This window comes from Rhinolophus sinicus, chromosome 2 (assembly GCF_057876585.1).
Source record: "Rhinolophus sinicus isolate RSI-liver-muscle chromosome 2, RSI-T2T, whole genome shotgun sequence".
In the NCBI taxonomy this organism is placed as follows: Eukaryota; Metazoa; Chordata; class Mammalia; order Chiroptera; family Rhinolophidae; genus Rhinolophus; species Rhinolophus sinicus.
This window is the reverse complement of record NC_142502.1, coordinates 109390326-109415230: the sequence shown is the minus strand read 5'-3', so window position 1 is coordinate 109415230 and position 24905 is coordinate 109390326. Positions and strand designations below refer to the sequence as shown.

Here is a 24905-nt window from a genome sequence, read left to right as displayed (position 1 = left end):
TGCTTCAGTGAAGTCACCCTCTAGTAATTTGCTTATCAAGCGTCTTTGCTCCAAATCTCGCGGGTTCCAAGATGTCGCGATGCTTCCGCTTTTAATACTTAAGTAACAGTGAGAAGATTTTTAGTCAATTTTTAACTCTATGGGTCAGTAAGTTATAAATGCGTATTGCCCCGTTCAATATACGTATTTATTTTGAAAAATAAAGGGGGAAAATAGTGTGTCAGAAGTGGGATTCGAACCCACGCCTCCATTCGGAGACCAGAATCCCCAGCTGGGGAAGCAGAGCTTGAGTCTGGCGCCTTAGACCACTCGGCCATCCTGACACTCCGTCATGACGTGCAGATTTTTCACTAAAATACATATCCACCGAGCAGTGCTTCTGTAAGGTATGTTAAGGTGTTGATGTCAGTGTTGTTAGGTAACAGACCTGAATGGAAAAAGGCCACCTGTAGGTTAAAAAGAAGACTGCAGGGAGTAGAAAAATGTTAATACATAAAACGACACAACTGTCTCGTGGGCCTTACAACTGTCATCCCTATCTCGAGAACGGAGTGCAAACACTTCCTGTGCCCACACAGCCCTTATTTCGGGAAGGAAGGAAGAGCATCAATCTGTCTAGATCGTTTGGTCGGCTTTCCAGCCGCCAGTCCTCATTGAAACCTTGAGCGTTAGCCTCGCCCTACGGTTTCTTTGTATTGAAGGAAAAAAGAAAAAAATTAACAAAACGACCCTGATTCTGTGGCATGGCCCTCTTTTCTCTCCTCTATTTAGGTTCCCTTTGTCCCCAGAACTGCCTTACCACTATTTGAGAAGAGTTTGTTTTGGGCGTGGCAAGTGACATGGAGAAACAGCCTGGGAAAGGCGGCGTGGGACAAGACGTCTCCCGCAGGTGTAGGTGCGACGAGGCCAGTCTCTGCCCCAGGGGCTGACCTGTCCCCAGTCCAGAGAAACTTCCGAGGCGTTAGGCTCGCCCCCTGACCTCCCTGGTCACTCTGACATAGTCCAGATTTAAAGTTTTAATGGCATCCATTGCCAGGTCTGGGATAACAATGGCGGTGTTTAGGGGATATGGCGGGGCGAGAATAACGAGAACGTGCCATATCTCTTTACCCAGCCTTTCCAGCTGTCCTTCAGCTTTGCGCTAAGTAATCTGAGCGCTAGGTCTGGAAGGTGTGAGGTCACATATTTTAATGGAGTCTTGAAACTAAACAATCAGAAATGATTCCTCCAATACTGACAGCCCTTAGGGATCAGGTAAGCAGTGCTAAAATAAACTCTGTAGGCCCAACGCCTGCCCAGGACGGCGCCTGGCATACATGGTAGGGGCTCAATAAATATATTTGACTCACTTGCTTCAACTGCTGTATTTTGGGCCCTGAAGTTCAGAGTAGAAACATATAGATTTGAGAATTTTAAGTAGGTTTTGTCCCGATGGATTAGTTTCTGTTGTTTATTAACACACAAAGGTTTTCCTTTCTTTTTTAGTAATGTAAAGGTTAGGTATCTTCTGCTTATCCAAGAAATAATTAATTTACTATGTTTTCTTTCATAAACTATAGTTCTACTGGAAGGAAGTTGTTCCATAAGTGATTCCCAACATGGCAATTGTAACCTCTTCAAATTGTATAATTTTTTTTTTTCCCTAATAGCAAAGTATTGCACATAACCCAGATTGCAGTGGTATTGAACACTGGATTATTTCTAACTTTTCATTTTCATGAGCAATATTCTAAAGAACATCCTTGTTTAAATATTTTCAAATACCCATAGTTATTTAAATTTTCAGAAGTGGAATTGCTACATCAAAGTTTATCCAGTTTTAAAAGCTTTTCATACATAATGTCCAACTGCTTACCAAAAGAAATGAAGCAATTGAGATATTCCAAACCTGATCAATATAGAATACTATAATAAAGCAACAAAATGGGTGAAAAATGGTAAGGCATTGTTATATGACTTTATTAGTGAGGTTCACATTCATGTTAAAAGGATTTTTGTTTCTTCCGCCATAAATTACTTACCAAATGTTTACTGAGGTGTTCATCTTTCCTTATTGATTTGAAACTCATTATATGAAAGATAAACCTTGTGATAGTTTCTATTTACAAGAACCCAGGTAGAAATTCCTTTTACTAACAAAGATCCCATTAAGTCCCGTAATCATTTAGTCAATTTCCATGTCATAGAAACTATAAGCTATAAAATTAAAAAGGTTCCCATGTCAATCTTTAAAAACCAAAGTGTGGCACACACATTTAGTGTCCTGATAATATTATCACGCTATACATTTACTTATATTCCAGGTCATTTTTTGTTCCATCCTTATTCCTTTCTTCCTTTATGTATGTTAAATTCCTGCTACCTCGATTTAGCTTTATGTTTTAAATGCCTTGAAGTTCTTTCTGGAATAAGATGAGATACGAGGTGTGATCAAACAATACAGTGAATGTTTAAAAAAAAAACTTTTACTACAGTAAGACACATTGCCATTAATCCCCCTCAAAATACTCCCCCTTGCTTCAAACACACTTATCCCATCATTCTTGCCACTTTCTGAAGCAGTTCTGGAAGTCCTCTTTCGTGTCTTTAGCTGCGCTGTCATGGCTGCCTCAATGTACTGAATCATTTTGACTTTGGGGAAGAGCCATAAGTTGCATGGTGCCAGATCCAGTGAATAAGGTGGTTGAAGACACACCGTAATGTTTCTATTTGATAGAAATTGCCACATACCAGAAGCAATGTGTGACATGGAGCATTGTCATGATGGAGGATGATTTACTGCACACTTTAAAACACACCTTCTCTCAACCATAGCTCACACCTGACTAACTGAACTGAACAAGTTGAAACTTATCACACAGTTACTGAGGTTCCACATGCCAATGTTAAGATCTCTGCCTTTCCATTGGATGGCACTCAGCAGCAGCATTCATCGTATTTTGTGATCACATGGAAAGTCTCTGTGTCACACATCACTTCTGGAATATGGCAATTTCTGTCAAATAAAAACATTACACTGTGTCCTCATCCACCTTATTCACCAGCTCTGGCACCATGAGGCTTCTGGCTCATCCCCAAAATTAAAATGACCATGAAAGGTAAATGTTTTGAATCAATTCAGGACATTAAGGCAGGCAGGACAGCACAACTAAAGACACACAAGAAAGAGGACTTCCAAACTGCTTCAAAAAGTAGCAAGAATGATGGGATAAGTTTGTTTGAAGCAAGGGGGAGTATTTTGAGGGGAATTAATGGCAATGTGTCTTTTACTGTAATAAATTTTTTAATTTAAACATTCACTATATTTTTTTCATCACACCTAATAAATATTTTTACATTTACTAACAATATTTATTGTGCCACAGGACTTACCAGAGGGCATCCTACATTTTTATGGAAATATCTTCCATAAGGGAATTATTTTTAAGTAATAGGGATGGGGGTGAAAATTGAGATGAGGCTATATTCAAATTGGTATTGACCATATATTGAAGTTGTTGAAGTTGGGAGATGGTATGGAGGATTCACTGTATATTTTCTCCATTTTTTGTGTTTGTTTAAAGGTTTTCATAGCAAAGAGTTCAATAAGGCGTGAGGGTGGGGGGGAATCACCAAAAGCATGTTAATATTTTGATATATTTTAGTGCTGTTTTTTTATGTGTAGGTTGAAAAATATAAAATCTCTCTAAACTAAAAGAAGTTAATATCTTTTTTCTATTGCATTCTTCTGTGTATCACAAATCCCAGAATGGGTTTGGCAATTATATCCCATACTATTATCCAGATACATTCTGTATGTGCTGTGAATGAGGAATCTTAGAAATAGAGGAGTATACCTCAAAATGTTACCCTCAAATGCCCTGGTTACATTTCAAACTTCAAATGCAAAATTAAGCCAACAAACCAGATCTGAGAAATTTGTAACTAAGCTGAAAATAAAAGGCCTTTCAAAATGAGAGGCAACAAGCATCTTTGATATCAAAGAGAATAGCTACTCTGGAAGGACTGATTCAGTCAGAAACTCAAACAATGTTCCCATTAGGAGACAAAGGCAAAAGGTATTTAACAGAAAGGGAAGGGGAGTAATTACAATAGAAGAAAGGCATGTCCATCTTGCAGAAAAGCTTACATAGTGATGCGAATTCTAAACAATGTTCATTTTCAGTCCAGTAGTCGTAGCTGCTTTCTTTTTAGCTTTGCACAGTCATTTGGGCCTAAAGATTGCTTTAGGCCCAGAGCAAAGGTTATTTTGCTGTTTTAACATTTTGGAGGTTTTAGGCATAAGACATGCAAGGCAGTTCCTCTGGGATGGCAGCTCCAACTCCATTTATTATTTTCTAACACTCTCCAAAAAGAAAAGGGAAATATAACTGGGAATTACTGTCAAATTCAAGTACAGCGGATCCTCAAATAATGTCATTTCATTATGTTTATGAGATGCCATAGGGAACTTAACTCATTTATATCTTAAACCTATGGTTAAAACTGGCTTCATTATATGTCGTTTTTCTTACACTCAACCACATTAAGTGAGGATTTAGTGTATCATTTGCAGTTTGAAATCTAAGCTATTTCATTAACATCCTAGCAAAGCCAATGTCCCAATGACAATCTACACCGGTTTTGTTGGGTTTCTCATTGTTCTTCAGAGACTTCACATAGGAGGAATTTCTGGGTTAAAGGAGGGGCAGGGGATTTTAGTGATATAATACATAAACAAGTACATTTATTGCAGGACTGATACTGACCTCTCAGTCTCAAAAAAAAAGGGTACTGATGAAGAAATGTAGACGTAGGATTTCGGCTTCTTCTCAGACCCGTGGTCCATGTTGTCTCCAGCAGTACACAATGTTCCACTCAACTACAAACCATCTTTTGTTGCTCTCTCTAGTTTTCATGTTATTTTTTTTTCCTCTTAATTGACTTTAACTTTGCCATAAACAAGCCATGTTCTCTCTATTCTCGTCGAGTCAAGTTCAGCTGGGGCATCAACATTGCTTAACTGTATATTTAGAGAGTCAAAGAACCATTCTTTCATTTGTGAAGAGGCAACCCACCTACCACTGATACACTAAGTACTTTATGAGTTTTGTTTTTTATTTTGCTGGGAGATCAGTGCTTTCCATTTCCTGATCTAAGAATCACTGTTATAGTATATCCCCATTCACACTGGAAGTAGCTTTGTTGGAAGTATTTGGGATCACAGATAACTGAAGGCATTAACAAATGGCTCTCATTTACCATGTAATAGCTATTTTGCTCTTCATTTCAGAATGCCTTTAAGTGGTAGGCAGTTATCACATGTATTGTCTCATCTTCTTAATTGCACAATATGGAGGGCCGGGGCCATGTTGTATTTCCTCTTACTCTCTGAACCTGTCCCTGCTAGGTCTCATCTACTCTTGGGGAAGATGCTCTTCTCTGCCTGCCGGGCCAGTATCAGAAGTTTAAAACAAGAGCAGCTGGAGACACAATATTCCTGGGGCAGCAAAATAACTATAGAGAGAGGAATTTTTGATGTCCTAATGCATAATTAAAAACTTCAGATGTTTTGAGGAAAGAACCCAAAGAGGAGCCTAAAGAATACTACTGGGACCCATGTCTGCCTTAAGGGCCCAAATCCTGATTTAATGAATTCAAATGTTGCTTACCTTTCTGCTAATGAGTAAATTTAGAATCATTTACAGGTTCATATAGATTCATCCAAAATGGCAGGGTTTTAAAATATTAAACATTTATATGCCTATGAATCCATCAAAAGAACCAAAAGATGACCAACACTGTAACCTGCCCTCCCTTTCTCCCCATCAGTAACCACAATCCTTCTGTCCATATAGAAAGGGTCTCGTAAGGTATGTAGTCTGAGACTTTTCACTATTTTTAGGAAGAATCACTGTTATAGTATAGCCCCATTCACACTGGAAGTCGCTTTGTTGACTCCAACAAGGTAGCATATCCCTGCCCCAGCTACTAATAAAAACGCAGGAAGACGCCGTTCCTGACGCACTGGGGACAAAGCACGTGATCCTCTAAGTTAGCCTCGGCAGCTCCATCACTCCCGCCACGGCCAAGTCCATCCAAAGGGCACCTTTTCTTGGACTGTTACAAGTAAGGTGCCCTCTTTGTGGGTCCTAATTCTTCCTCCCTGTCCCAATGGACTAAATTAAGTCAAAGTGCAATGCAATTTTGATTGGTACTCCACCCTATTTTCCAGTTGCAGACCCTTTAGAGTAGAGGGACTCACTGTTAAAGGCATGTATCCCATGTACCAGCACTCCAAGGTTCCCAGTCTCTGCTCTGCCTTCCATGCAGAGAAGCGTACCCATATATCATGTAGGAACCCAATCCTACCAAGACCCAGAAAACAATGTAAACAACATCCATGTTCACTTTATTTTCACCCAGAATAGAACTAAGAACCCGTGTGGGAGCTTGCTCTGTGATCTGCCTCAGCCTTCTGATGCCAGGATGCCTTGTGATACAATGCCAAGGGGGTGGAATTGCCCTTTGATGGTACACATTAGAAAGATCACTCTCCAACCCCCTAAGAGGACGGAAGAGACAAGTCAATAGTCGTAACTGCTTTCTTTTTATCTTTGCACAGTCCTTTGGGCCTAAAGATTGCTTTAGGCCCAGTGCAAAGGTTATTTTGCTGTTTTAACATTTTGGAGGTTTTAGGCATAAGACATGCAAGGCAGTTCCTCTGGAATGGCAGCTCCAACTCCATTTATTATTTTCTAACACTCTCCAAAAAGAAAAGGGAAATATAACTGGGAATTATGGTCAAATTCAAGTACAGCGGATCCTCAAATAATGTCATTTCATTATGTTGAATCCCTAGAATACTGCCCCAAAATCCTTCCAGGGATGATATATGACTGACCATTAAAACACAAATGTGATTGGGAGGGGATCTAGGAACAATGGATGGTGTCAGGCAGAAAATTATCCTGGGTGATGTCCATCAGCACCAGGATACACTTTTCATTAGAATGAAGTGAACAGACAAAGCCCTCAGAAAAGATATGGGCAAAGAGAAAATTGATTAGAACATTTTATCATAACAGAGGTGGGGCCATTTCCCACCATTATTGTAAAATAATTGTTAATGAATCAAAACACATATAGGCCTCTTTCATGAAGACTGTGAATCAGGAATAGAGGAACCTCTCCCAGAAAGAAAAACTGAGATAAAGAGGGCCATGCTGACAGGGCTTTGTAGTTCCACTTTAGGTCCTTAGAAAGGAGCACCAGTCCAGAAATGATAGCAAATACTCACGATCGCTGGGGGACTGAATCAGAGGAAGCCAGGCTGAGCCAAGGGATTAAGTATCTGAATGGCCTTCCAAATCCAATTATCCCATCCAGTAATGTACAAAACTAAAAAATGTGATACACTCGAGATGGACACCTGGTTTTTATTTCTGAACAATCTTAATGCTTCTCATACATCTCATAATTTTCACAGGAAGGGAAAGGATGACAGAGAGAACATGGACGTCTCATCTCCCACTGCTGGGGCATGGAGAGTGGTAAGGATATCCAGCTATAATGGACAGGAAGTGGCAAGGCAACAAGATGCCTTATGCCTGGGTTAGGACTATGGCCGGCAGCCATTCTGGCCTGTGTTCACCTCAAGGGGAGGTCTCCATGGAATGACCATGATTCCCAACGTGGCCAGAAAACCCATCAATCCCACTCATGGGGCAGATGATGAGAGGAGCTGCGCTCTTCCCTCCCGAGTAACTCAGACTGAAGTAGGGCCGGACAGGCCCACAGAAGGTAGCATGAGAGAACGTGAAGGTGTGACACCTCTCTGTCACATTGTAGAAGGAGACCTCGCCAGCATCATAGTCCAAGAAAATTCCCACCCGCTGCAGAGGGGTCCGCAGGGGGAGGGCAGTCATTGGGGAGGTAAGAGCCCAGTATTCTTTCCCATACCACAAGGACACTGCCCAGAATCCATTCTGGGGGGCCGAGGTTACTCCTCCTTTTCTGCACACTGAGTCTTCACAGACACCTATGGTCCACTTGGCTTTGTCTCCCACCTCTACCTCCCAATAATGTCTCCCAGCGATGAAGCATGGAGAGCCCAAGACACAGGGAAACAGATTGAACCGCTCAGGGTTGTCGGGCAGGTCCTGCTGGAGGTAACTGTACCGCACTTGCCGCAGGTTATCGGAGAGGATCAGGCTGGGGTAGGCTGTGTCCGGGTCTAGAGTCACATCCACTGCAGAGACAGAGGGAACAGGAGGGTCAGTCAGCTGAGGGCAGGGAGCCCACTCCAGATCACTCAGCTTTTCTCCTACCTGCCTGAGAAGACGATAAAAGCTCCCCACTATAGGCTGCAATCATCTCATGAATATGTCCTGAATTTAACATTCAAAAGAATGACTATTTGGATTAGCTGGTGACCTTTTTAAACTAATATATATAAAAACACTGAGACTTTATCTCCATTCCCTTTCTTTCACATCTTCTGCCACAACATCCATTATAAACTGAATTTCCCAAATTGTCTTGGAATTGTGGATAAGGGACTGGGAACCTGAAAAATGTGTCCACCTTTCAATTCACTTTTATAGCCTCCATTCCATGAGATCTTTATTGAGCACATCCAAACCCCATTCATCTTCTTCTAATATCCAATGCATGAACCACTTCTTCCTCAGAAAGTTGTTGTTCACCAGCCCATGCCATTTACACTTTCCCTTTCTTAAATCTAAAGCTGTATCACCCACGCCACATACTCTGGTATTTGATATTACAGCTTCTTGGAATCATATGGATCTTCCCTGCTTAAAAGTGTTCATAAACATTCTCTCGTTTGCTCTTCACATTTTGTTCAGGAGGAAGATTGCCAAACATATATCCCTCCAATCAAATGCTCAGGTGGGTTACATTCATCCCACAAAAAGTTCATGACAGGCAACTGGTAGAAGTGACCAAGAACCTCAGATGGTCAGCTCTTGGTTCAACAGTCACCCATTGCTTTCTCGTGTCATGGGTACACCTCACACCTCCAATCAGACACTCAACTCCAAAGGTTAGACAGTGTCTTATGTTCTTTTGTTCCCTCTATAGTACCCTACACAGCGTTAGACAGTGTAGGACATAAACAAAGTATTCAATTAATATTTGTTGAAAAAAATTAAATATGGATCATCACCGGTGAGCACCAATAAAAGAAGATTTGCTGTGTGTAGAGTCCCTCCCTTCATGAAAAGGAGCCCACACCACAGAAGATGGCATGTGACTATGAAAAGGACATACCTCAGATGTGAGCACCTCTGGGAACACAGATTTGCCCAGTCTCTCTGAACCTTAGGTGAAGGTGATGGTCAAGGGGAGGGGGAGTTTCGACTCTTGCCCCAGGGCACAGAGATGGGATGACACAAGATTCCTAGTCTCTCACTAGCACCCAGAATGAGTGGAACTCAGTCCGTTGTTCACAAACCGCATGTTGCCCCGAGGCTGGGCAGGCTGGGCAGTGTAAGAGTGTACTAACAGTGCTCTGCTTATTGGGAAATTGCAGTTTCTGCTCTAGAACTCTTCACAGCACCTGAGCTTGACTTCTGATTTCAAAGGTCCATGGCTTCAGCTCTGAAGCATTTTAGGAGGCAGAAATATTGTAAACACACAGAAACAAGCAATGTTTTTTTTTTTGTTTTTTTTTTAATGGTTATCACTTTTACACATGTAACCTAAAGGATCCAAAATTAGGCAATTTCTAAAATCATTCACAGTAGTGGTTAGGTTCATAAGGATTCTTACTTCCTTTCCTATATGGTTCTTTGCCTATCACCTACCTGAGTATAACTGAGCCTCTCTTAATTCTGAAACAACAAAAGAGAAAAGAAGTTACGAAAGTCATATAAGTATTTTCAGGAAATCCCGACTGAGGGAGCTTTGGTCAGAGTCATGGTAAAGCAGTGGTCTCCATCAGAAACCCCAGGACCCCTGCTGTCAGTCATGCACTGATGTCTTCATACAATACATGACTCCATTATCTAGCCAAGAGATTTAAGGGAAGAGGGACTGGGAACTTTGGGTAGAAGAATAACCACATGCCTGGCACTGGTAGCCTATTGGGTCAAACCGAGCCAAGATCAAGGATTCCACCCTCCAGTGTGCAAGCTGGCTCTGCAAGGGGAAACACGGTTCTAAGTCCACATCACACACAACTGTTGGCTTTCATAAGCCACCTCTGTTCTAGGGGCTGGGTGGCTTGAGTGACACCCACTACCACACTGGAGCAAACAAGACCATTCACTTAAAAGGCACTTTAAAGATGACAAAGTATTTATGCATATATGTTCACAGTTAGCCTTTTAAATGGCAGGAGAAGAGTAGAAGTAAATGAGAGCCAAATCAAGGAAGGTCATGTCTGAACTAATGGCTTCTGGCATTATCCACTGTATTAAGTGGAATTTCTCCCTATTTGTTTTGCTTATGCACATGTGAGTGTCCCCTGAATCTATGTAGGTAGATACCCACAAAGTATGTATCTGGAAAGATACAATGCAAACAGGGATTCAGGATACAATAACATAGGAAATCATCAAAGATTATGGGGAATTGTAATTTGCAATAAATAAGGGATTACCTACATATAAAGATTTCAGATTCCACCAGACCGCCTAGGAATTTTAGCATTTAGTATGTAGCCAGTTCCTAACTGAATGTATGAGCAGAAAATTTTATATTTGTAGAAGTTTTCCTAAATACCTAGAATACTTTATTTAATAAACGTAAGTATAGGATTTATTATGAGTCAGGCTCTATTCTACAGGCTTTAGAAATTGAACGTAATTTAATGAAATCTTACAACCTTGTGAGGTAAGAACTATTATTTTCCTCATTTTACAGATGAAGAAATTACAGACATACCTCGTTTTATTGCGCTTCACAGATATTGTGGTTTTTTACAAATTGAAGCCAAGACCCTCCACCAGCAAAAAGATTACGACTCGCTGAAGGCTCAGATGATGGTTAGCACTTTTTAGCAAGCAAGTATTTTTAAATTAAGGTATGTACATTGTTTTCTTAGACATAATGCTATTGCATACTTAACAGACTACAATAGAGTGTAAACACAGCTTTTATACGACTGGGAAACTAAAACAATCATGTGACTTGCTTTATTGCAAAATTCACTTTACTGCGGTGGTCTGTACCCGAACCTGCAATAGTCCAAACTATGCCTGTAAGGTGCAGAATCCTTACTAAGGCAAAGCTGGGTCGGGACCCCAGCAGCCTCACTCCTGAATCCCACTCCCAACCACTTCCCTCAAGGCTCTGCCTCAGTCAGTGCTGCTCACATCCTCCTGCACTGGTTTGCACCTGTGCCCATGAGCAGGAGGAACTCGGCAGATTATAGCTACAAACACTGGCTCAAATGAAATACAACTAGGATAGTTTCTGTCTATTCTCTTTTCCAATTAAAAAATCAAAATCAAAACAATCACACTAATTCTGTATCAATTTTGGATTGCCTATTTTTATCCTCATCAATGTAGATTGAGAACTGAGTGCATTTGTTAAAAGACTTCAAAGTGAAACAAGAGGCTATTAACTGAAAAAAATTAACAAAGCAAAAAGGAAGGTGTCAAATACCAGTGAAGGCTGGCCTGAGCATATCCCCCTTTTTCCTTTCCCCACTTTGAATACAGATGTTAGTTTTCCCGAGAAACTTCAACATAAAAAGCCCATTAAGTAGATAAATTTACCTTGGATTTTCTCCATATCTGACTGCATTTTTTCTAAGGGGAGAAAAAAAGATATTCAGTTTGCATCCCACACTATGTGGCTGGAAAACGTATCCTGTCTGGTAATACACAGATATTCACAGCATAAATCCATTTCACATCATAGATCCCTCTTCACATTACCTGTAAACTGCTTCAGACTCTCAGTCATGAACAGACATTTTTGGGCAAAAATATGTATTTTCTCTTGCAGATCTGGAGGTGTGATCCAAGGTTCAGGGATCCTAATTCTTTCAGCCCTAAGTTTAAAAGAGAAAAAGAGAGTGAGTCCCTCCCCCAACTTTATGAGCTTCCAGGGGCTAGGACAGGTCCTGAGCCAAACTGGCTACAGAGGTCAAGTCTTTAAAAGCAATAACTAGGCCTCTTCCACATGCTCCTCCTAGACTATGATCCTCTAGACCAGAGAAGGGGAGACGTCTTACTCATTTTTTTCATCCCCCAAAGCACATAGCTCATGGCTTTTCAAATGGCATGTCCTCAAAAAGGTTTACTGAATTAAATTGAATTTAAGGCCAGAAAGCACTAGATTCCATGACAAAGCCCTTGGTATTCATGGTGGGCAATGACCCAGAATCCTCAGGTTCCCGAATATGGCGAGAATGGTACCTTTAGACAGATGGGTACTGTCTGGACAACATCCAACTACCCACACCAGCAAGGAGTTTATGGCAAAGTCTGCTAGTTGCCTATCCACACTGTTCCTTCTCCCATCTTCCAAACTTTACTGAGTTCATGGTTGCCCAGTCTAGATGTGATCCTGGGACAACAGAGTTCTGGCCAATGAGAGGTAAGAAGTATCTTGAGGTAATTTAAGAAGTCTGCTTAAAAAGAAATGTGATGTGACGAACATTCTTCTTGAGGTTGGCATCCTAGCAACTATCGTGGACTCGAAGAATGAGGACTATACCTTGGGGATGGCAGAAGAGGGAATGGAAAGAAACCCAAGAGTCTGATGATCACTGGAGCCACCAGACCAGCCCCGGGCACCATTCTTATATGGTGACAAAACTTTTGTTTAAACCTTAAGCCAATGAAATTTTTGGTTTCCTGTCTCATATGGCCAAACCCAAACTTCAATGTCACAAAGTGCCGGGATCTAAGGGACCTATGTCCCTCCATTAGGTCAGAATTAGATTGGTATCAAAAAGTAATAAGGTAGTATTTTTGCTGGGGTCAACTGGCTGGGACAGTTACAAGTACCAACTCATCTCCATCCAAGTGGCCTTCAAGAAACTCAATTCTATCACCATGCCTCTATCCACATAGCCCTCCGAAGCAACCTACTGTATCCATGAGACCCTCCCCCATCTCCTTAGAGGCTCCCACATAATCAAGCTGCATTTCCTCTGGAGGGTTTTCACCATTGAGGATTTTCATCAGCTTCAAAGGTCAGCTCTCTCAGTCAGTTTCCACACCTGTAGGTACTCCACTAAACATTATGTCCCCAAGGCCTTTCTGACTTGTCGTCATCTGTCTGCCGACACAACTTCGCCAAGAATTGGGCTTCTTGCCCACTTTGAGCTCTCCCTGCTCAGTCATGTCCCAACCCTGGGAGTTCTTTCTTCCTCACTTCCCATCTGATGATACAGTAGAGAAATAAGAACAATAAGAGCCCAAATCCAGGTAGCTATCACTAATTATATAACTAAGCTGGTCAAAGGCCATATTTTCCCCATTACAGGAAGTAGGCGGAGAAAACGAAAGAAAAAGGATTCTGAAATGCTTAGGAAGCAATAATCAACGGTACTTTGCCCAAGTACCTGTAAGTCCCCTCCCTCCTCATGGAAGTGTCCTCACAAACCACTAGCACCCTCCCAAGTGAGCCCCTACTCCACTCCCTCACCCCCACAATCTGTCAGTAATCGCTGAGTTTTAATGAGAAGATCTGTAGTCCATCTAATTTCTTTGCACACTAGTGACTCTTCAGGGACAGCAGGGTATGGTGTCCATTTGGCAAGCTGTCCATCTCAGGCTCTGGGCTCCTTTCAGGATTTGTAAATATGAGGGAGACAGTCTTGATTTAACCCTGGGGAGAGAGAAAACCGTACCTGCTCAATGTATCCCCAATGTCCTGTAAGAGAAAGGAAAAGGATAACCATGAGAAGTCGTTTATAACTTCAGTTTTCTTTCACAGAAGTTTGTTGAAAACCCAACTACAGGCTGGGGTCCTCCTCCTGCAACACTGGTCAAGGACCTCAAGACTCTAATTTACTAACTCAAGCATCCCACCCATGGACCACAGTTGTCCAACTTGCTTCTTTTGACTTCCTATTATGAAATAATTTCAAATACACAGAAAAGCTCCCAGTGTATTCTTTTTCCCAGATTTACCCAATTATTATAACCATATTTATTCTCAGGACCAATTGCGAGATCACTGTTTACATTATATCCCTTTGCTCCTTTATACTTCTTTATTTCCTAAGTATATTTTCTTATATAACTACAGTATAGTTATCAATGTTCAGGAAACTGAACATTTATACAATATGTTTATCTAATCCATAGTCCATATTCTAATTTAACCTACTGTTTTAATAATGTTCTTTACAGCTATTCCTCTTCCCACTCAATTAATACAGGATTGTTCATTGCCATTTAGTTATCATGACATGTGTCTTTCATCTGGAACAGTTCTTTAGGATGGATTTGTCTTCCATGACACTGGCACTGGTTTAATACAGGATAGTTAATTTATAGAATGTCCCTCCATTTGAGGGTTTCTCAGATACTCCCCTCATGACAAAATTCAGGTTGTTCCATTGTTGACTAGCATATGTTGTGTCCTTCTAAAAATTCACAATATTTGCTTGACCCTTATTGTGGCATTTTGATCAGTGTATAGCTATTTTTCCTTTTGTAATTAACAAGTAACCTATAAGTGATACTTAAAAATTATGTTAATATTTCAAGTCTTAATAAACTTTCCCTCCTTAGATTTAGCACCCATCAATAATTATTGTCTGAATTATGATTGTTTCCAATTGGTTATTTGCTAGTTTCAAAATTCCTTCTATATTACTTAGTCGACATTCTACTGGAAAGAATTTTCCTTTCTTATTTATTAGTATGGACTCATAGATTCTTACATTATTCAATGGGTTATAATCCATCACTGTTTTTATTTTGGTGCTCAAATTATCTGTGACTTGGTTGGAGAGAGTTTATGTCACTCATTCTTCTATCCCCTCCCATTCCATTCTCCCCATCCTCATATTTTCTGGTGTATCCTTCTAGTGTTTCCTTTGCAAAAACAAGCCAGATACATGTATTTTCTAATTATTTCTTTCTTTCTTGCTCTATGTATTTCGCACTTTGATTTTTTTCATTTAAGACCATAACCTGGAAACCACTTTGTATCAGTTCATAGGTATCTTTCTTATTCTTTTTTAGTTGCATAGTATTTGTGTGTGTGTGTCTGTGTGTGTCTGCACAAATAACCGACTCAACCAATCTAGGTTTGAAAGTTTGGTTCTTTCCAATATTTTGTAATTGCAAACTATTTTATATTATAGTCTCCAAATAAGAGATTCTTTAATTTACAATTATATATTATAGCATCTCCTCTTTCCCAATTCTTGTACTTGTAATTGTTTTATCTAACTAAACTGGTTAAAACCTCCATTACCATATTAAACAGAGGTAGACAACACGTGGGTTCCTGGTCCTATTCCTGACCTCAGTGGGACTACCTCTAATATTTCCCCAGTAAGCAAGGTATAGCTTGCTTTTCCAGTGACTTACACCACAACCTTCTTTGGTAATCAAGACCCTCTTCCCCATGGAGTCCATGATTCCTCTTTTTTTCTCTACTTTCCTCATCATCTGTTTTGATATCATGGTTCATCTGTTCAAAAACATTCTCACAAATACCTTCTACCTTAAAAAAAATGTTTTAAGATCTCCAGGGCTCACTTTGGGAGTATATATTCTCAAATTGGAACTGTGCACAGAAGTTTAGCATCGTCCCTGCACAGAAATGATGCTGAAATTTGTGAAGCATTTCACGTTTTTCATGTTTCAGCAGCACTATTCACAATAGCTACATGGTGGTAACAAACCAAATGTCCATCAGCTCATGAATGCATAAGCAAAATTTGGTATGTGTCCATACATACAAAATTTGGTAGTAATCCAAATGGCTCACTCAGCCACAAAAAGATGAAGTACTTATGAGTGCTACAATATGGATGAACCTTGAAAAAAGTATGCCAACTGAAAGAGAACAGACACAAAAGGCCACAGATTTCAGGATCCCCTTACAGGCACATCCACAGACACACAGCAGGACTAGTGGTTGCCAGTGGGTAAAAATGGATGAGAGATAGGCACAGGTTTCCTTTTGTGGTTATAAAAAGTGCTCTGGAACTAAACAGTTGTGATGACTGTTGTTTAGTTTACTAAATGCTACTGAGCTATACAATTTGAACTGGTTGAAGCAGTGGATTTATGTTAAGTACATTTTATCACAATAAAACAAACAAACAAACAAACAAACACCCTCAAGTCCATCTTGTAAAGCCGGAATCCTGGGTCAGTCCAAATACCTGCCTCCCTGTGCCTGTATCGAGCAGTCATGGTCTAAGACGGCAAAGCAGACAACAGAGCAGACTGTTCCCAGTATAAACCAAAGTTCAACAACCAAGTACTATGTCTTACAAACCAACTGGCTTTCCTATGCTCTGAAACAATAATTTCAGAACTTTCCAACACTCTTCAAAGCCCTTATCTTCCCTAAGTCCTGCTTAGCAGATGATCTTGCTGTCCAACTTCAAAACTGAATAAAAGTCTCCAGGTTTTATACCACACTTTACAACCTGCCTGCATCTCTCTCCCACTTCCCCCTTTCTTCCCCTACAACAGAGGCTCTTCCAAAACAAACTCCCACACACACGCTCCAGTTCCCATTTCCCCTGCCTTCTCAGGAACCACACACTGGTGATTAGTCCATCAGTTTTACAGCTTCGATGATTTTCCCCCTTGTTCCTTACAACATAGGCTCTCCTCCCTGCATTCTTCCAAAACGTTCCACTAGCTTCTTTAAGCATCCCTTCCCATGAAGCCCCACAATCCTATCTCATCTTCAAGTATTTTCTTACATCTCCTTCAGTCTTAACGTCATCCCTCTTGCAGTCTCCATTCACCCTACCCAGTCACTGCAACTCTTCCTGACACGGTTCCTGCCCAACTTGCTCCATGGTGGTGGTTTTACATGAGGTCAGCAATGGCCGTGTTTCCAAAGCGAGTGTCTATCAGCACGCATATTATTTGACCTCAACTCTGTTGTCTATCCCATCTTCCTGAAACATTCTTCCTTCCTGATTACTGTGCCTCTCTGGTCACTTGTTCCCTTTGCAAGCCCCTTCTTCTCCCATTGACAATGAAATGCTGGGGTTCATTAAGGCTCAAAGCTAGGCCCTCTCTTCTCACTATTCTAAAGGAGTTGGTGAACTCTTTTGAAGAGGCCAGACAGTAAACATTTTAGGCTTTGTGAGCCATACAGTCTCTGTCACAACTACTCAGCTCTGCTGTTGTAGTGGAAAAGTAACAACAGACACGACATAATGAATAAACATGGGTAGGTTCCAATAAAATGTGAGGATAATGAACTTTGAATGATTTCACATACATAAAATAACAGGCTTCTGATTTTTTCCAACCACTTAAACACGTAAAAACCCTACTTAGCTCACAGGACATACAAAAACAGGCGATGGGCCATAATTTTTAATGGCATTTATCAACACCTATGATACTTGCTTGTCCGCTTCTTTGTCTGATCTCAACATTAGAATATAAATCTCAGGAGAACTTGTTCACCACTTAACCCCAGTACCTAGAACAGTGCCTGATCCAGAGCAGACAATTCATATGCATTGAATGAACACATGACAGACAGGCATTAGCTCACTTCCTAGGATCTTGCTGGATTCCCTCAACTGCAGCTTTGTCACCTGCACTATAAAGGTTAAATCACAGGACTCCTCGGCCTGACCACTCCTGGTTAAGTGCTCGTCGTTTTGTGGTCGTGGTACTGCACCTGTGTATGCTAAAATTACAGGACATCGGAGAGTGGAGGGTCTTTAAATGGCACGTGGGCCAAACCCCTCATGATATAATGAGCAGATGAGGTCACTGAGGCTCAGGCTGGTCAAGAGCCTTGCCTATGATCAGACCACTTGTCAGTGCAAGGCAAGCCAGGGTTTTAATCTTCCTCCCCGCCCTTTCTGTGAGACAGTGTGACTGACTGGTCCATGTTGTCAACCAGAGCTTCTGTGATTGCACACGTTCTCCTTCCGACACGCCCAACAGAGAGACTGGTGTGAGCCCTTGCTGCTCCCACAGAATTGACAGGTGAGCAGGGGCCTGGATGCTGCCTAGAGAGGAGCTAGCATTTCGGCAGGGGCTCTATGCCTTCCCTACCTGCAGGAGCTCCCTTGTGGGCTGCTGCTGCTTCTCCTCCAGCTGCGCGATCAGGCTGCTGAGGTGCGAGATGTTGCACGAGAACTGGGTGATGGCACCATTGATGCTGTTGTAGATAGCCAAGTCTAGCTCCTCCAGGCGGGCAAGGAGGCGGTACTCATGCTCCTTCAAGGAGTGATACAGCTGCTCAAACTCCCAGATGATCTTCTCCCTCTCCATCTGGGTAAGGCTCTGTGCAGGCACAGGGCAGGGCAGTGAAGAGAAGAAAAGTTAGCTTCCAGAGCCCTTCACATTTCTCCCCCCACTACCTACCCCAAGACCTCATCACTTCATCCAGTATATTAAAACAAGCATCTCGTTCACTCACTTGTTTTTTCCATTCTTTACTGACTGGTTGTATAATGGCCGAGGACTGAATTACCCCAGTGATAATCCAGACACAGTCCCTGCCCTCAAGGTACTGAGTCATGTGAGCTGGGTTCATGAGATATATGTAATCACGAATGGATAAGCCAGACAGGGTGACAGCCTATGGTGGGAGAAGTTGGTACAGTCTTCACACAGTCTTGTAGAATGAATGGAGTTCACCATGTGGTCAAAGACCAGGAGAGCTTTTCAGGCAGAAGAAACGACCCAGGCAAAGGAGTGGGGAGAGGAGGCATCGGTTCTGTCTGGCTGGAACAACTGAATGCTGATGGAAGAGGCCAGAAAGGGTAACAGACCAGAACATTCCTTGCCTGGCAGGCTACGGGGGCCAAGGACTTTACTGCAACTGGGAGCCATGAAAGACTGTCAGGGAAGTGACATGGTCAGATATGTGACCTGAGGAGGATGCTTTGGGACACTCAAACACAATTTGTACAACAAACCTTGTATAATAACCTTGATGGCTTCCTTAGGCCCTTCACATGTAATCTGTACCCTCCATCTGGCCTTCAAGGGTGTTCATTAGTGCAGATTTATTTGCCAAAGTTTCTCTGCCCTCCCATCTCTACCCCACCACCCACTGACAGGGCTCTATTAACACTTTGTTCTAAACAAAGGATTAGCAAACTCCCCTTGTTTACTCCCTTGCAGTGAAGTTTTATTGGAACACAGCGACACCTACCATTTACATACTGTCTTTAGCTGCTTTTGAGCTGCAACAGCAGAGTTGAATAGTTATAACAGAGATGACACGGCCCACAAAGCCAAAAAAATTTACTATCTGATGGTGCTTTACAGAAAGCTTGCTGACCTATCTAAACTCAACTCCTGAGAACCTTCCCTTGCTAACCAGCCCTCTAACAACCCTTCTTAAGCACTCACAACACCTTTGCTTACAGATCATTTTTATAGGCTCATACCTCTCCTTAGCTGGGGTAAGTCTTTCAAAGACATAAATGATACAATATCTTAGAAACGGAAATCTTACGCTGGAAGAGACCTTGAAGATCAACTAATACAGTGCTTCTCCAAGGGCATGCTATTGGCCCCCAGGTGGGGGGACAATTCTGCTGGCATGGGATTGTTTCTTTTTTTTTTTTAATTGTGTAATATTGGGGAACAGTGTGGCTTTTTTTTGTAGAGGGTACAGCCCAGCTCCAAGTCAAGGCATTGTTTTCAATCTAGTTGTGAAGGGCGCAGCTCACTAGCCCATGTGGGACTCGAACTGGCGACCTTGGTGTTTTGAGCACCACGCCCCAACAGCTGCGCCAACCAGCCACCCACCTGCGGCTCAGCTCCAAGCCATTGTTTTCAATCTACTTGTGGAGGGTGCAGTTCACCCGCCCATATGGGAATTGAACCAGCAACCTTATTGTTAAGAGTTCGTGCTCTAACCAACTGAGCCATCTGGCTGCCAATGGGATTGTTTCTTGATTGCAGGACAAGTAACCTCCCTGCCCTACTCTCCCTAATCACTTGATTCTTCAAGTAACAACCAAAGAAACCCACACACCACTGAAGAGAGGGTAGTACTAGCCTTGCTGAAGAACAAGTCTAATCCAACCTATCCATTTCACAGATGAGGAAACTGAAGGCCTACAGAGGTTATATTCCTAAGTCCAGGTGCCCTGATGATCAGAGAAGGGCTATCTCCCCTCGTTGACAATCCTCCCACAGAGGAGAGGCCATGTGCATGATTTGACTCCACTCAAGCTCACTAGAAGATTCTCCATCCATCAGACCTACTTTCAAGCAAGGAAAGCTGAGGTCTCAGCTTGTGTGGGCAGAACAAGTGGTGGCATTTAAGGGCATCATGGGAATAAGTTCCCTGTCCACAAGTTCTCTGCTATACCCTGGCCAGGCTGACAAAATTTCTTACAAAATAGTGTTATATACTACTGGTCTAACAGTTTGCTTTTCACATGCAAATACTCCTAATGGGTAGAAATTTTTACTATTTTATTTATTGTTCAAAAAAATGCTTAAAAACCTAGATGGTGGATATGTAAGTGTTTACTATAAAAGTCTCTACTTTTTGTTTTGGTTTTCAAAACAAAATCCCCAAATATCCCTGTCATAAATTAGCAGATCAGCCATTCGCTAAGGCTTTAGGAGACTAAAAGAAGGAAACAAAGTGAAAAGCTCAGAATTGAAGTGTCGTCAAGAAAGGGAACACTCCAGGGGCTTATGCAAAGCCACTGTCAGCGTGTGTCTGCAGAAGGGTACCAAAGGAGGCTGGCTGTGCCCAAGAATTTCACCTATGTCAGCTCTGTCAAGGATCACCCGTGATCTAAACAAAGCTAGCAGTTTAAACTTTTGATAGGTCAGCTCTCCAGGATTCCCAACCTTAGCTCTTCCATCTTTTCCCCAAAAAATATGGGAATGCTCGGTTCTCCAGGTTAGTTCCCAACTGCCATATGGACTTCCCCACCTTCACCTAGAAGTCTGGAAGACTTGTCTGGACAACGTTAAGCCTTACAAAAGAAGGAGTAACCAGCAGAAGTGATATTATCTGTGAATCCCAAAGACGCTTACTCACCAAGAGCTCAGCTCGTGCCTGCTCCCCCTGTGCCCGACGCCTCTTCTTTAAGTCTTTCACTCTTTTTAGGTGGTCCAGCTGGTTCTGGATTTGCTCCTAAGAAAAGCAAAAACAGTTGGGAAGTTCAGGATTAGGCAAATCTTAGCATCAGCATGGCTCTTCTGCTATCACACATGCAACTCACATTCCTGAAGCCAAGTGGGGGATTAGAGCCTGTCCTTGGACAATGTTGCCATCATGAGGGCACAGGGGGTCGCCACACCCCTCCTTTGGCAGGTTGTGTGTAAATTAAACTGAGTCAACTACCTGCCCCTGGAAGGATACCTACTGCCTGGCCTAATGGAAAGGTGACAGGACTAGGAGGCTTGGAGTTAAATTGCAGCTCTTCCACAGTAGCACACTGAGGAAATGTCTTCCTTTCCATGTTACTGTTTAGCTGTGCTAGTCTGTTGGTTCAAGAGTTCACAAGGGGCTCCATCCACATTTTAACTTAATCTTCATAATAACTGTGTTACCTCCTATGAGTTTCAAAGTGGTTAAATAACTTAAGCAGTAAAGAGTTGTGTTCTTTTCCATGAGTTTCTGGAACAGAACGGAGCACAGGAAGTGCTGGGGAAATGCTTCTAGAGTAGGTGGTGGGCATCTACCTGCTAGGCGGGTATACAGCCAGTTAATGTGTCTGAGATCAACTAGAAGGCGACAGGAGTACGAGCGTCTCTGAGGCTTGCCGATGTGCACGTGGTTTTACACGCATCTTTTATACGGGGGTGGGGAGGGCTCCGTGGGCTGTCTTTATTTGCCCGTGAGCCGGTAAACAGAGGCAAATAAGGAAAGGAGAGTGGGGGCGGAGGGGGGGCTTCTGGCTTCCTCAATCTACAGGTTTTCCTCCCAAATCTGAATGCCGAGGCTCTGCAGCGGACAGAGAGGAAATGACGGCTGTGAACCACACAACCTGCTCAGCCATTTTCTAGGCGGAAAAAAGGAAGCCTCTTTGGATCTCTCCTCCCTTTGTCCGACACGCGCTCCCGCCCCTTCCCGCGGGGCGCGCCGGGCCCTCACCTTGAAGCCCTCCACCGCCTCCTCCAACGGCAGCACACTGTGGCCGCGGTGCTCACGCGAGCGATCGCACACCACGCAGATGGGCATCTGGTCCTCCTCGCAGTACAGCTTCAAGGGCTCGCGGTGTTTCTCGCACACACCCATCTCGCCTCCGGGCCCCGACGGCCGCTCGGTGCGCAACTGCTTCACCAGCTGGGTCACGTTGGCCAGGTGCCGGTTGGGCCGCATGTGCCGCTGCGGGAAGGTCTCCCGGCACTGCGGGCAGGACACGTTGATCTCCGCCGCGCCCCAGCAGCGGGTGAGGCACGCGCAACAGATGTTGTGGCCGCAGTCGAGCATCATGGGCTCGGCAAAGTACTGCAGGCACACGGGGCAGGTGGTCTCCTGCTGTAAGCACTCGGCCACGCTCGCGGAGGCCATAGCGCGGGCCCGCGGGGGCGCACGGGCATGGGCCCCAGAGCCCAGCTCTGCGCGGCGCCCAACTCTATAGCGCGCCCTCCGCTTCGCTGCCTCTGGGCGGCGTGGGGCAGAGAGCGTGGCGGGTGGAGGGCGGCGCCTCGCGGGCCCAGATCCCAGACGCGCCTGTGCACTGGCCCGCAGAGTGGTGGGGCGTCCCCCAGCGCCGCGGTGCCCGGCACGGGTAGCTCGCCAAGGCTGTGGCTCCGCTGAGCCCAGCCGCTAAGCGATCCGGGCGTCCCCGTGGGACTCGAGCGCCAGAGGCAGGACAACGTGGCCGCGTCGGAGCGGATCCCGGCGGCCGTGCAGACCCCACCCGGCAAGAGCGGAAGAGGCGGCTCCGAGGGCGGGGCTTGCCCGGGCCTCTCGCCACCGACGTGATTTCGTGGCCTCTGGGCCTGGACTCTTTCCTCCGGGAGAGGGCGGAGGAGGCCTGGCCGCCCGCCCTAGGGCGGAACGCGCAGGTGCACTAGCCTCGGTGACCCGTTAACAGGCATTCGGTGTCTGCGGGGCGCGGCGGTGACAGTAGCCCCTGTGTGCAAGCTCCGGGCCCACCGCCGAGTTTCCGCGGCCACGGGCCTGGACCCCTAGTCTTTGGCTAGATTTCCTCTCTGTGCTCAGGACTCAGCTCCGGCGAGAGCAAACTGGCTCTGCGTTGGTGTGGGAAGGACAGGCACCTGGCTTCCCCTGGAGGGACAGGGTTAGCCGACCGAGTCCCAGCCGGTTTGTGAGTCGCTTTATTAAACAACTCCATATACAGGCACTCGCTATTTTGTTTCAAAAAAGAAAGGCTTAATCAGACGGCAACATTCCTGTGGGACAAAGAGTCAAATAAGCCCAGTTCAACTACTTCCTAAGCAGATTGTTGACTATTCTGAGCCTGTTTCCTCTGGTGAAATGGGAATAACTGCACCGCACCAAGGAGGGAGACTTCATTATGTCTTTGCTTGTTTAACCCTAAGGACGTTTACCCGCTGCATAGAGTTGTGGTGACTAGGACTTAAACATGCTTGTTCCTTCCCAAAGTATTGGGAGCTTCGCAATCCTGCGATAACCTGGGCTCTTTTCATTGTCCAGTAGATTTACAAATTTTTTTGGTTTCTCCTTCATCCCTACCTTGGTATTTCTTAGTTTCCTTTGCTGTTTTCTCTGTATTGTCCTTCATCCTCTAGATTTGATTGAATTTGGACAGCCTTGCTTTGCTTTACCTTTCAACTTGCCTCTGTTCCTTTTCATTTCCATTACTACACTTTGACCTAAATTATTTCAAATGTCAGTTTGCAAATGTTTGTTAAGTGAATTAGTAACTGAATGAATGCATAACAACCGCAAGGGAGAGAATCATCCTTAACAGCCCCCTTTCATTTAGTCACTTCTCACACAGAAATCTTCAAAGCTTTTTTGCTTCCAGGACATTGTCCAAACCTTTGAGCGTGGGGTTCAGTCTGAGCACTTCCCGCCTCCAACATCGGCTGCCATTCATAGTCTTCATACAATGCTACCAGCCCAGCTCTGGCTCAGGCTGTGCTCACCATGGTCCTCTCCAGGGCCTACTCATGAGTCCTTCCTTGGAGTTTAACCTAAACAAGTGGGTCTCATTAATCTCTCTCTCTCTCATCAGCCTCCGAGGCTCACATAACACCTCAGATTCTGATACTTGGTTATTTTCCATCTTAAGATTTTCTTTGACTTTGCTTTGGAATTCTTACCTATTGTTAAGGTTAGTTTAGAACAGTAAATAATGTGTGCTCTCACATTGTCTAATGTACTTTACGAATAAGGAAACTGAGGTCAGGTCCTTAAGTGACTCTGAGGACAGAAGCTCCTCTCCAGCCCTTCTATGTTTTCCATTACACCTTGTCCATAGTTTTACTCATATTGGCAGTACTTAAATGCTTGTTGAATTATTAGACTAATAATTAATGATTCTACTGTCACATTTTATGCATACTTCTTTGTAACAGTTATTTATTCATTCATAAAATGACAGGTACAAACACAAATGCCTGCTGGAGACAAGAAGGTAATTTAAATGAGGAGGTCAAATCAATAGGGAAAGATGGGGACTGTGACTAACTGGAGGACAAATGTCCCTCCTGAGAGGCAGCTCATTTCTATTTAGCTAAAGATGACCATTGAGAATATAGGCCCAGCATATTGCCAATTTTCAGATTTTCAAGAGAAGACAAAAATCTTATATGAAAATTTTATATGAAATTTATTAACTAAAAATT

General features: G+C 43.3%; 1 protein-coding gene and 2 non-coding genes across 4 annotated transcripts; 1 reads left to right on the top strand and 2 right to left on the bottom strand.

Annotated features, from left to right (window-relative positions):
- Window positions 1-218: 218 nt before the first annotated feature.
- On the bottom strand, window positions 219-323 carry TRNAL-CAA (transfer RNA leucine (anticodon CAA)). Its single transcript has 2 exons — window positions 286-323; window positions 219-264 (listed from the first exon to the last, which is right to left on the bottom strand). It is a non-coding gene; the product is annotated as a tRNA-Leu (tRNA).
- Window positions 324-7398: 7075 nt separating this feature from the next.
- Window positions 7399-23019, bottom strand: TRIM27 (tripartite motif containing 27). 2 transcript variants are annotated; one of them, XM_019719147.3, is made up of 8 exons: window positions 22216-23019; window positions 21157-21252; window positions 18192-18422; window positions 13817-13839; window positions 11892-12007; window positions 11730-11762; window positions 9810-9836; window positions 7399-8230 (listed from the first exon to the last, which is right to left on the bottom strand). In XM_019719147.3, the coding sequence occupies exons 1-8, from the start codon at window positions 22633-22635 to the stop codon at window positions 7635-7637; spliced, it is 1542 nt and encodes a 513-aa protein (XP_019574706.1). In that variant the 5' UTR covers window positions 22636-23019; the 3' UTR covers window positions 7399-7634. The 2 variants fall into 2 exon arrangements, with proteins under 2 accessions (XP_019574706.1, XP_019574707.1); XM_019719148.3 differs by lacking the exon at window positions 9810-9836.
- Window positions 15680-15782, top strand: LOC141571952 (U6 spliceosomal RNA). Its single transcript, XR_012496989.1, has one exon. It is a non-coding gene; the product is annotated as a U6 spliceosomal RNA (small nuclear RNA).
- Window positions 23020-24905: the final 1886 nt, after the last annotated feature.